Here is a 13,620-nt window from a genome sequence, read left to right on the forward strand (position 1 = left end):
GACAACCTCGCCCCGAACGAGGATCTGGGCCCCCATTGCCTCCTGCCTCGTCCTCGGGGACGGAGCACTCCCTCCGGCGGGGCCGGCCTGGTGGGAGGCACGGGCGGATGGCCTCGAACTCGGCCCCCGGGGCCTAGAGACTGTGGCATCGGACTCCGACCTCCCCTGGAGCCACACGCAGGGAGGGGGAGGCACACCTGGGAGCAACGACCCCCATGGATGAGCACGCAGCAACCGCTGGCCTGCTGCGGCCACAGCTTACCCACCTACCTCCCCCCCTCCACACTGGACCCCCCGAGCAGTGTAGGCCCATTCAGGCCCCGAACAGTGCTTGCGAGCCTTGAGTGACCACACCGAGGAGGCAGGACTGCGCCTTCCCCCCCGCTGAAGTACCCCGCGATCCAGGGGGGGGCCTTGATAAAGGGACGACTTCTGCCTGCCTCTGCCCAAACAGGTGGTGGCCCCTGGGGCGAACCCCGGGGCGTGTGCCCGCCTGCCACCCCCCCTCGGGGGGAGGACAGTGAAACCGGACGGAGGTGTGAGAGCGCCACGAGGCTACACCGAGACGAGGAGAGGCCCAGGTGTGAGGCCCCCACCCGGTACGGGAGGGGCGTGTGCCCGCCTGGATGCCACCCGAAGCCCTTGGCCAGCGGCGGACCCCGTGGAGGGGACTGCGTAGGAGTGCATGAACTGGCTGGAGACCCTACAAGCATTCCGGTACAGGGAGATGGCGAGACCCAGTAGCAGCTTCTCTGGTTCCGGTGGCATGGCTCACTCGGCGACCACAACGGAATCCACGACAGCGATGGAAAGGGGCTTCGCCTCCATTCTACAGGAAATTAGGGAAATGCGCTCAGACATTGCCCAGAAGTTCGAGAAGATGGACCAGAGAGTGGACAAAGTGGAGGATAGGCTCCTACAAGTGGAAACCAACCAGTCCTCGTCAACAGCCCAGGAAGTCCAAATAGACCTGAGGCTCGCAGCCCTGTAGAAAAGAGACGAGGAGAGAGCCAGGCAGATGGACGATTATGAAAATAGGAAGAGGAGGAACAATCTAAGATTTTTTGGGATTCCGGAGCTGGAGGGGGAGACAGAAAGAGACTTGACCCGAGTTATGAGAGACATTATTACCCTTCTATTTGCGGAGGAGATGACCACAGAACCAACATTCGACCGGGTGCACAGAGCAGGAGGTAAAGCGGGGAGCCCCCAGTCTGTCCTTGCCCGGTTTCACTACTACACAGAAAAGGCCAAGGTCCTGGATGAAGCGAGGAAGGCGGGGGTGATAACCTACAATAACGCTCAGATCACCATTTTCCAAGACCTCTCCGCTTACACCCTGGCAAAGCGCAGAATGTGCCGTCCCCTAACGCAGTTACTCAAGGAGAAGGGGGTACGCTACAGGTGGGGGTATCCTTTCTCCCTGACTTTCGAATATATGGGCCAACGGACAATGGTGGTTACCGAAGAGGATATAAGAGGGGCAATACGGGATTATGTGGTGGATCCCATCTCTGAAGTGGCCCAATCGGCCCAGAAGCAATGGACAGGGGGGGCCCAAGTCAGTCGGGCGCCAGGAGAAGGAGAACCGCCCCGCGGAAATACAAAAAACTGAATACTCCACCGCCGGCACAGGAAGGAGAGCATGTGGACTCGGAGGGCTGACGGCGGGGGAATCCCGACTAGCTGCGGGGCAGGACTGGAGATTTATGATGTCCCAGCGAGGACAGTCTCCCACTGAACAGCAAGTATAGTGTGGGCACCTAACGGGATGAAGCTGTGGGGGAATGGGGGGGTCAAGGAGATGAGCATTTTACTGCGTGCCTGGCCAAGGGGGGCAGGCTGGTGGTCCGGCCAAATGCCAGCAATGGCGGAACTAACTGGCTGGACGCCGGGTAGGGGGGAGGGGGGTAGTTCCAAGTTGGTAGGGGCTGGGTCTTTAAGGAGAGGGGAGGGGGGTGTTGGGGGTCAGTTTTAGGGCCCCCCCAGGAGGGCGTTAGGGGGTATCCCAGTAATCAAGATGTGAGACTAAAGAAGTGAGATGGGAGATTCGACAGGATATGGGTGACCGAACGGGAGAGTTGCACAGACTATGGCTAATGGTCTGCCGGCCCTAGGGGTGGGTACCCTGAATGTGCGAGGTCTGAACACACCCACAAAGAGATCCCTAGTTAGTAGAGAGTTCAGAAGGGCCAAACTAGACCTGCTTTTCCTACAGGAGACACACTGGGCTCGGAGGAAGGAACCCAAGATGAGGGGAGGAGGAATAGGCGAGATGCTCTGTGCATCGCACCGATCTAAGAAGATGGGAGTAGCTATCTTACTAGCGAGGGGCATAGGCTTTGAGCAGGAGGCAACACTGAGGGACCCCGAAGGCCGCTACTTGCTGGTGAGGGGTTCACTACAAGGCACCCCCTTAACTCTTGCAGTCGTATATGGCCCCAACGAGGGTCAAGCTCAGTTCTGGGAGGAAGTAAGGGACAGGCTTAAACTCTTTGTGCGAGGCAAGGTAGTGGTGGGGGGAGACTTTAATATGGTTCTAGACCCGTCCTCTGATAGAAAGCGCATGGGCCCTCCAATCATTAGGCCTGCGGACGAGGCCATGGCGCGCAACTTCCAGAGGGTTAACGCAGATCTGGGCCTGGTAGACACAATCCCTTCCCCCAGGCCTGATGCCCCCTCGTACACGTATTACTCGGCCATACACACCTCATTCTCTAGAATCGATTATATCCTGGTGGACGAGACACTTCGCCCATACACCTCGGGCTATAGAATTGACTCGGTCCCCTGGACGGACCACGATATGGCCCGGATTACTATTGCAGAGGGTTGGCAAACGGAGCGTAGAGGACGTTGGAAATGTAATGACGCCCTACTGAAAGACGAAGTCCTCTCGCAGGAAGTGCTAGATGCCATAACAGAGTTCTTTGAGCTGAATGATAATGGGGAGGTGGGCATACACACACTGTGGGACGCCTTCAAGGTGACCCTGCGAGGGGTTCTCATCAAAATAGGGGCCCAGAAGAAAAGGAAGAGGTAGGCCCGTGAGAAGACCCTAAGGGAAAAGATAGCCCAACTCCAACCATGTGGTGCTCCGGATCGGCTGCTCGAGCGCGACCGGGTCACCGCCCTGGAGGACTATAGACTCCAACTGAGGGATCTCCTCCTGCACAAAACGGAGAGAAACCTCCAGATGGTGAAACAAAAATATTACGACAAGGGCGATAAGGCAGACAGCATCCTAGCCTGGAAGTTGAGGGAGGTCCAACGTAGCAGAATGGTGAAGGTGGTGAAAGACTCTCAGGAGACAATAGGTTATGACTCTCCCCATATAGGGGAGGCCTTCCGCCATTATTATGAAAATTTGTACACTTCAGAATATGATGAGGGAGATACTCTAATAGAGGACTTCCTGGGTTCCATTCAAGTTCCGGCCCTTACGAGAGAGATGTCGGAGGGGTTGGACGGCCCGGTCACCGAGGAGGAGATAGACAAGGTAATTAGCGGGATGAAGGTGGGGACCTCCCCGGGGGAGGACGGTTTTACGGTGTACTTCTACAAGAGGTTCCGCTCCACCCTTGCCCGCACCTAGCAAGGGTTTTCAATTCTGTGCTGGAGGGGGGCATTCTCCCCGAATCCATGATGGGGGCCATTATAGCAGTGCTGCCCAAGGAGGGTAAGGACCCCGCAGAGTGCTCCTCCTACCGCCCGATATCGTTACTTAATACGGATGTGAAAATCTTGGCCAAGGTGGTGGGGAGGCGATTGGAGGGGATAATGCCGAGGCTGGTCCACGGGGACCAAGTAGGCTTTATAAGAGGGAGGCAGGGGTCGGACAATATCCGCAAAACGATAGACCTGTTCCACTACACGCAGGAATCGGAATTGAATGCATGTGTCCTCTCCCTAGACTCCGAAAAAGCTTTCGACAGGGTCGAGTGGAGATACATGGAACTCCTTCTCCAAAAAATGGGCTTCGGGTCACACATTAGGAGCTGGGTATCCGCACTCTATAGGGCCCCCACGGCAAGGGTCCAAGTGAACGGGGTGTTGTCCCGGTCCTTCCCTCTCTCGCGGGGGACCAGGCAGGGCTGCCCCCTCTCCCCTTTGATATACGTCCTCACGATGGAACCACCCTATTTGCAGATGATATTTTGGCCTATATGGTGAGTCCAGCCACCTCGCTACCCCCCTTCTTATCTCTGGTGGCCACGTTCGGCCGCTTCTCCGGGCTAAAAATCAACACAACAAAATCAGTCCTGCTCCCAATGAAAGAACGAGACCCCGATTTAGACCCATTGGATAGGTTTGAAGGGATTGCAGTGGGAAAGGCCTCCATACGATACCTGGGAGTCCTGCTAACCAGGGACCTGTCTAAACTAGCCCCCACCAACTACGACCCGATAATGGCAGGAATCACATCAGACCTGCGGAGATGGAGTGAGATGATCCTGTCGTGGTATGGCCGGATGACAGCGGTCAAGATGAATGTCTTACCAAGGCTTCTGTACCTGTTCACAGCGCTCCCCACCATCGTCCCTGAGCAGACCTTCAGGGACCTACAGCACGCAGTCCGAGAATTCATATGGCAGGGGAAGACCCCGAGGACGGGGAGGGCGACTCTGACACTGCCGAGGGAGGAGGGGGGTTCGGGCCTCCTGATTTCCACCTTTACTTCTGAGCTGCTCAGCTGAGGGTCCTTTTAGAACACACGAAAGAAGGGATGAGGACGTAGTGGTCATACCTAGAGGACATGGACGCCCACCCCCTGAAGGTTAGGGATCTCCTGTGGGCCCCGCGCAAATCTATCCCGGCAAAATTAAGAGCCCACCCGACTCTGGGAGTTCTCTGGGAAATCTGGAAGGAGGGCCCACAGACAGTTTATCTCACTTCATGGCCGATTCCCCGATGTCCTTCCTTTGGGGTCTTCCCCTCAACCTGGGCAATAGAGGGTTCCGGAACACGCAGATTTGGTCAGACTTGGGGATGGAATGGGCAGGGCAGATGTTCAGGGAGGGAGAATTCATAGCCTATGACGATCTGAGGGAGGCTCTTGGCCAAGGGTCCCTTACCATTTTTGAATACCTCCGTCTCAAAGGCATATTGTGTGACCAAGCATGGGGCCAGAATTTGAGGAGGCAGTTGACTCCCTTTGAAAAGTTTCTAGACACGGCGACCTCGAGAAAGGGCGCGGTATCGAGCATATACAAAATTTTAAACACCATTAACCTCCCCGGGAGATGTAGCTTCCGCTCTTTTTGGGATGACTTGGCAGGGGAAGTCATTTCGGAAGACGCCTGGGCAAGGATTTTCAAAATCGCCTTCCATGGGAATTTATTCACTGCGGGCATGGAGCATAATTTCAAGATACTACAGGGGTGGCATAGGGACCCAGTGAGACTGTCCAAAATGTTCCCAGGCGTATCTCCAATGTGCCCGAGGGGGTGTGGCCAGAGGGGATCCAGGAAACATATGTGGTGGCTTTGTCCAAAAGTCCACGACTTCTGGGGAAGGGTTCGAGCCTGGATTGCGGAGGTTTCAGATGAGCCTCTCCCCCAGGATCCTTTGTCGATGCTGCTGGGTCTTCCCCTGGAGGACTTGGAAATACATAGATATCCAAGGATGACGGTGTCAGGACTAGTTAGGCGAGTACAAAGGCAGCGAATATGGCAAGGGAAATGTGCACCCAGGAACTACGACTCAGGTATGCTAGAACCCAGGAGTGCAAATAGAGTGTGACAACAAAACCAATACATGAAAAGGGATGTGGGGTAACCACCTGACCGCGAGGAAAGTCGGCAAGCGCCTTACCCCCAATTGCTGTTACAGGTACTGACAGCGCTAAACCCACGTGGAGGGCAAGCAATGACAGGATCTGTGTACTAACACTCTTGATGGTATTACAGAAGGGAACTTAAGAACTGTACTCACGAGGACGAGATAAACCTCTTGAATGTCAGCTAGCCCACGAATCCTGTTGAAGAAACTGGGACCCCGAAAGGCTAGAACAGCAATGGAAGGAAAACTAAATACCTAAGTGGGAATAGTGTCTACAAAATAGTGAGGAAAACATAAGCATTCACACAGGAGCTAGCTACTACCGCACACCACACCTAATAATCAAAGGGAAAATAAATGCAGAAGTGCAGTGGAAAACATGGAATGGATCCTCTAGAAAGTAAGGATCAGGAGCAGGGAAAAAACGAAATAACCTATGCAAACTTCTCCCTACCCCTCCAAGGAAAAGACAGGAAACTAAACTAAGAGGAAGGCTAAGGCAAATGGGTAACAGCAGCAAAGGACAGAGTCAAAGAAATATAGAACACAGACAAACTGGGCTGCATCTAAAAGGGGAAAGCACTGAGAATTGCTGCCTGCAAACAGAGGAAGACAAAAAGGGAAATCAAGGGAGCAGAAATCAATTAGCTCATGAATCCGAAATTCAGGGCGGAGGAAACAAGAAAACAGGAACAAGGAAGTAGGTACAATGGCAAGGAACAAGGAACCAGGGACTAGTCAAAACAGGAACACTGCAAGCGATGACCAGCGCTGGACTGAAGTGAGACTGAGGCTATTAAAGCTGTTTAACGAGCACACGCCTCAGGTGTGCTGACTGCTGCACCTGCAGCCACAGGTGTTGCCTATCCTCCACCCAACCTTGTCCTGCAAGGATGGAGGTGGAGCAGTGGGCCAGGCATTCTGGGAAGCACAGTCATTTGGTTAAAGAAGCATGCTGGCTGCCAAAAACCTGGAATGGATCCGGTAGGGAAGTAGTTTGGAAAATAGGGATTTAGCGCTCCCAATTCATTACAGCGCTGTGGCATTAGGTTCGGAGGAAATGTCCAGCAAGGAATAAGCCCCAAAACATGCCCCCAAGTGGCGGGAACGGGAGCGAAGAGAGCGAGTCGTGACAGACGGAGACAATGTTGCGGGCGGGGAGGTTGGCCATGGCTCAGAAGTGGAAGAGCCCGGAAACCCCCTCCAAGGAGGAATGGTTGAAAAAGGTTAAGAACATGTTCTTGATGGACAAACTCACTCCCGGGGGACGGCAACTTTCCACTCCCGGGGGGGTGGGCAAGTATTGGGGTGGGAGGTAGAGGGAGGGGGCGGGACAAGGGGTTGAACGGGCCAGTCAATTGCATTACATGTATTATTGTTCTTTTTTTGCCCGGCATGTTAAAATAAGAAAATGCTAATAAAACCAAAGTTTAAAAAAAAAAGAAACCTTGAAATCCTAATGGACAACAAGCTAACCCTAGAACTGCAAATAAACGCGATAAGTAAGAAATGCTTCTTCCATCTACACATGATCAAAAGGATTCTACCATTCCTCTCCTTTACGCACAAAACACTGAACATCATCTCCCTCATCATGCCCAGGATAGACTACACAACAGCTTATACCTCGGAATGCCGGACTATTTACTGAAGAAATTGCAACGTCTACAGAACGCAGCTGCCAGACTTCTCCTCAAACTCTCACAAAGGGACCACATCATTCCAGCGCTAAGGATGCTACATTGGCTCGCAGTCAACAAACGAACCACGTTCAAAACTATGTGCATAACACACACTGCAATCCAAGGCCTACGAGAAAATTCATCCAAAAGAAAATCACCATCTACCAGCCGACTAGAACACTCAGATCCAGCGACAACATCAACTCGGTGGATCAGCATTCTCCTGCTTAGCCATAACACTTTAGAAGTCCCTCCCCAGAGAAATACGAACTATGAAGGACAACCTAAAATTCCGAAAATGTAGAAAAACCTGGCTCTTCAACTCCGAACGGGACAAAAACGAATTAACAACACTGATGCACCATGAAAAGAACACCCAACTGAGAAGAACTGTGGAATAAGCCGGACCCGAGTGGAGTGCAGGGAAGAAGAGATCTGTCTAAATGGTAAGGAGACCTAGGTGTAACCTTCCCTATAGAGGGTCAAACAGGAAACAGGGGAGAGAGATGGGTACAACTTCATTGGACCAATGATAGAGAGCCTTAGATGAAAAAAAGGGGAGAGAGAGGTCTCCTGATCTCGAAAATGATGGACAACGGAGCACAGGGAACACATCCCAAACTGGAGGAACCTGTGGGGATGGTAATTGCTGCACACCAAAGTATACTAAAGGGGAAGCGCTTAGTCTGAATAATGGGGGTAGAAAAGGTACTGCCACTGAACAGCCCATTGAGCACTCTTCGGCACACAATGTAGGAGTGGTAAGTGTTGCATGCTAGAATATACGACAGGGGAAGAGATATGAGCCACAGTCAATCAAAAACTCATTCTTCTGCATACACTTCTCAAACTTCAAACTAAACACAAACATACCTTTACAGCACAACACACCGCATGCACCTCACTTCACCTTAACAACGAAACAAACCACACATAGCCTAGCACAACAGCACATGTCGGCTACCAACTGTTAGGGAGAACCTTTAGCTTCTGTGCTAATTACCATTAATCTGAAAGACCCACAGCACTTGCTGGACTCAGGAAATTTTTATTTTATTTTAATCTCCTGAGTGAGTGGAACTTTTTACCACTCACACATTCTTTTTCTCTGACTGGGTTTTATTTTGTACTGCTTTTGTGGAGTTTTGGTTACCTCCACATGTTAAGACAGACGTTTGACTCTGACACCTAGCATCCTTTGTGCAGTGTCACACCTCTTTGTGTTTAATTACATTCTCTTGTGTGAACTACAGTTCCCAAGAGTAGTAAGGTAAGTTTTACCTTACCTTTTCTTTTGTGGGTCCAGCAGACACCACCTTATGTGGGTGCTGGGGGGTTACATTGTAACTCCTTCTCCCACTACTCATGTAACTTTTTGTTACCCTGACTAAAACTTAAATGGCTGGTGGCAGTGGTTACTTTTACTACCTTTTTGTGCAGGTTACTAGCAGGCTGATTTTTCAACTGCAGTACAGCACCCATGGGTGACCGTTTTCTCAAAATGGCCCCCGTCATTTGTCAGTTCCTTCTGGGCTCTCCTATAATTTCAAGTAGAATTGGGTCCTTTGTGAGTTTTACCTTTGGCGGGCATCACACCTGAAGCCCACCCAGGCTCCAATGTGTCTGACAAGGTAGGAAGTGAGGGAGGGTCCCAAAACATCACTGTCCTTTGTTTTTAGGTGTGCCTGGCTGAAACCAGTTCTAACTGGGAGGATGGCTGTCCTGGAGGACCGTAACACCCAGGTGACCGACAGCTCCATAAGCACGAGGATATTTCGACTACAGGCCGAGTCGGCCACTAGAACAAGGAATCCGAAGCAGAAGATGAGCAAAGACGCCAGCAGCACCTTCAACTACCGCAGAAACACAGGTGAAGCCCTGCAGCTGTGCTTACCCCATTTTCATCTCGACAGGAAAGCTCCACTGAGGACGACTTCCTCCCTTGGGCAGGTGGGACCAACTAACCTCAAGACCCTCATCATGTTGGGCCATTCCCCAACATCCTGCGACTTTCCTGGGCTGCAGAACACCAATACCCAAGGTACCCGGACCATTTGCGAGTGCATCATCTTGCAAACATCTGTGGGGACCTTCAGAGGCAGAAATTCTTCACCAAAAGTCTGCTCACAAGAGTTCAGGACCGAGTAGTCGAAGAGAATCCAACTGGCGATATTCGTTTCTCCTTGGTGCTAAGAAAAAGGCACCAAAACCACAAATAGCATGGAGTGAGCAGAATCCTTTGCTGCCGACCCCTTCTCTCAAGCTGCCGCCGAAGCCCGCCGAAGGTTCCCCCCTTTCGTCACCACGACCAAGGAGCAGGAATCCGGATTTTCATTGTTCCATTCAGAAGGCTACCAGCTACATTTTCAACTTCCCTGTTCGGGGGCTTGGGTTACAATTACCTTAGGCCATTTTCGGTGCTCCTTTGCTTTGGGAGTGCTGTTTTCTTTAATTGGGAGTTGACCTCAACTCCACTGTGCAGACCTTGCAGCCTGTGTGCCATCAGGAATATTCCTCTTGCGCTGCTGTCTTTTCTTCAAGAACAACTGACTGGTTACTTAACTTTTTTCAGAAGATTTTCATCAGAACCTGTGCTGTCCATTTGACTGTGGCTTTGCTGGTTTCCCAAAGGTCCATGTTTTTGATCCTACTGGCTTTGGAAATGCTGATTCCTCCATAAACTTGAATTGTGAATACTATTTTATACCATTGTACGTTTAGAGAAATGTAATCTTCTTTCTTCCTAGGAGGGAGCTGAGCCCCTTCGGTGTAAAAGTCGCCATGATAGAGCCAGGCTTCTTCAATACGCCAGTCACAGACCCACGGGTTGTGGGTGAGAGTGTCACTCAGGCCTGGGAGAAGGCCTCCCCCGAGGTCAAGCACAGCTACGGGCAGCACTACTTTGAGAACGGTAAATAGAGTATTTGGATTTGGCTCAATATGGTGGGAAGGAGGGTACAGGATGGGAGTGGTGGTGAGGGGAGATTACAGGGATGTAAATGTGAGGTGGGGTTGGCTTAAAGTGTTGGCATGGTGAGGTGGTTGCTATTGTGCAGAAAGGTCTTCTTTGATTACATTTCGGGTAGCAACGGGACAGCATTAAGCAGTTTTTGTATAATTTATAACTAGGTTTAAGATGTTAACAGAGATACTATATGCATAGCTCTCAACCATTTATGTGGCAATGGCGAGTGAAAACACCCGATTTTATTTTTGGCGGGTGAGAGGCCCATTGAAACGAATGGGCGTGCAGGAGGCTTGGCGGGTGAGGCAGCTGTTTACAAGGCGGGTGACACCCGCCAAAAGCGTGTGAGTTGAGAGCTATGTATATGTATTTATATTTACTGCTCTGACTTTCACAAACAGCTTTACCAGGGCAGCACAATTGTGATGTACATCAATCCCTGAGAATCCAGAATTGGTACCAACACACTGTGGGCCTGTTCCCATGTACCTCAGTCATGCACTTTGCACCCCTTCCAATCCAGGCCTACTGGATCCCACATGCAGCTCTGCTAGTGTACCTCAACTCTGCAGCACCCCTTTTAATCCAGCACTCATAGGACACAGACACAGCTCTGCCGGTGTACTTCAATCCTTCCCTTTTGTGGCGCTCCTAGTGCAGAACGTCTACGACCTTCATGCAGTGCTGCCAGTGTGCCTCTGCTCTGGCCTCCAGCAGCCCTGCTACTGCAAGACTGGCATCCCATCTCTTACAACTAACACTAGGGGCTCAGTCTATTTTACTGGCAGTGAAGGGTCAGCCACTCTGAGATTTGTTTGGTTTTGCCCACATTGGTTCAAGAAGAGTGAGAGGGAAGGGGATTCTGAAAGGAGAAAATCTAGTTGCCAGAGCAGCCGGCAATGCCACGGGACATTACAATGTCAACTCACTAAAGTTTCTTTTTCCAAACTCCTCTGCTGTAATACCAAATGAGGAGTTCCCTAACAATATTTGCTCTAATCAGCAGCTTTGCAAGAAGCAGGATGAGTGGCAGGCATTCCATTTCCCAGTCGTGCAGTGATTTGTAAGGTTGCAATATTAGGTTATTTTAGGCTAATTCATGTATTTGGCCTATATCTGAGCTACTTTCAACCGCAGATCTGTTTTCTAGACCTCCAGAATCGGCCTCTTTACCCCCACACCCACTCTTTCGAGCCCCATTCAGCCCTTCTCTCAACCACCACTCACCCCACTCCTATTCTCTCTAACACTAGCCTGCCCCCATTACATGTGCTGTTTGGGTTTCGACAGGTCCTCCTGATGTTGCTTTGTTCCTCGTGTTTTCTGCCCCCAAACAACTATCGCCACCCACTCTCCCCTCCACCCCCATGCTCTCTACTTCCACCCACCCCACTCCACTATCTCTACCCACCCACACTACCCCCACTCTCTCTACCTCTACCCAGCCACCCTACCCCAACTCTCCCACTATACCCCCACGCTCCCTATTCCTAACCAACCCCACCTAACCCCACTCTACCTAAATCCCCCACCGGACCCCACCGGACCTCCCACTCTCTCTACCCACCAGTGCCCACTCTACCCCCACTCTCTCTATCCCACACTCTCTACATACCCGCCCCCTCTCTACCTGCAGCCATCCACCAAACCCCAACTCTCTCTACCCCCTACCCTCCGTACTCCCACTCTCTGTACCCCACCCAACCTCATTATCGCTACCCCCAGCCACCAAACCCCAACTCTCTCAACCCCCATGTGACCCTACCCCCACTCTCTCTACCCCCACACTCTCTATCCCCACCCACCAAACCAACCCCCCACTCTCTCTACCCCCACCCAGCCCACTCCCACTCTCTATACTCCTACCCACACTGCTCCCACTCTCTCTGCCCTATTCACCCACCATACCCCAGTGATTGCTACCCCCACCCATCCTCCCTATCCCCACTCTCTACCCCAACTCTCTCTACCCCCAGCCATCCCCTATCCCAGCCAACAACTCCCTGTTCTCTCCCCTCACCCACTACCTACCACCACTCTCTCTACACCCCCCACCAAACCCCCACTCCCTCTACTCCCACCCACCAAACCACCTCTCTATACCCCCACCCACCCTGCCCCCACTCGCTCTCCATTCACCCAGCCCAGCCCACTCTCTCTACCCCCACCCACATTACCACCACTCTTTCTACCCCTACCCACACTACCCTACTCTTTCTACCCACGCCCACCCTACCCCACTCTCTCTGCCTTATCCACCCACTCTCTCCACCCCCACTTACCATACCCCATTATTGCTACCCCCAACCACCCTCCCTACCCCCACTCTCTACCCCAACTCCCAACCAACCCTTACTCTCTCTAACCCCACCCACCAAACCCCTGCTTTCTACCCTCACTCACCCTACCACCACTCTCTCTACCCCACCCACCAAATCCCCACTCCCTACTCCCACCCACCAAACCACCTCTCTACTCTCACCCACCCTACTGGCACTCTCTCTACCCCCACCTACCTACCCTACCCCCACTCTCTCTACCCCACCCACCAACCAAACCCCCACGCCTGGGGACAAATTCCATTGGTGACAGTGCGCTATATAAGTACCATTAACATAACATAACATAACTCTCTCTACCCCCACCCACCACACCATCTCTCTCTAGCCCCACTGGCTCTACCGCCACTCACCCTACCCCACTCTCTCTAATACCAGACACACTATCCCCACTCTCTCTGCTACCCGCCTCTCTCTACTACTACCCGACCACTCTCTACTACCCCCCACTCTGTCTACCCCTACCCACTCTTCCTACCCCCACTCACTCTACCCCTACCCCCAATCTCTACCCCCCAAACACCAATCATGCCCCACTCCCTCTACCCCCACCAACCCTAACTCTCTACATACACACCCTCTCTCTACCCCCAGCCACCCACCAAACACCCACTTTCTGCCCCCACCCAACCCCCACTCACTCTACCCCCACCCAAATCCCTCCCTCTCTAACCCCCACCCACCCTACCCACACTCTCTCTAGCCCCCACCCACACCCACCCCACTCGCTCTACCCATAGCCACCCCAACCCAAACTCTCTCTCCCTTGCCCCCCACACAACCCCACTTTATCTACCCTCACCCTCATGTAACCCCACTCTCCCTGCTCCCACCCACTCACCTGACCTACACT

The 13,620-nt window shown here is 52.4% G+C and overlaps 1 protein-coding gene across 1 annotated transcript in view; it reads left to right on the forward strand.

Moving 5' to 3' along the window:
- Positions 1-13,620, forward strand: part of LOC138582305 (retinol dehydrogenase 16-like) — a 134,570-nt gene that overhangs the window by 115,787 nt on the left and 5,163 nt on the right. Inside the window, exon 4 of the mRNA XM_069653469.1 lies at positions 10,211-10,374. Coding sequence (XP_069509570.1) covers positions 10,211-10,374 — 164 coding nt within the window. The remainder of the gene's footprint in view (positions 1-10,210; positions 10,375-13,620) is intronic.

The sequence above is a fragment of the Ambystoma mexicanum genome, chromosome 3q, assembly GCF_040938575.1.
Source record: "Ambystoma mexicanum isolate Mex_15411 chromosome 3q, UKY_AmexF1_1, whole genome shotgun sequence".
NCBI lineage: Eukaryota > Metazoa > Chordata > Amphibia > Caudata > Ambystomatidae > Ambystoma > Ambystoma mexicanum.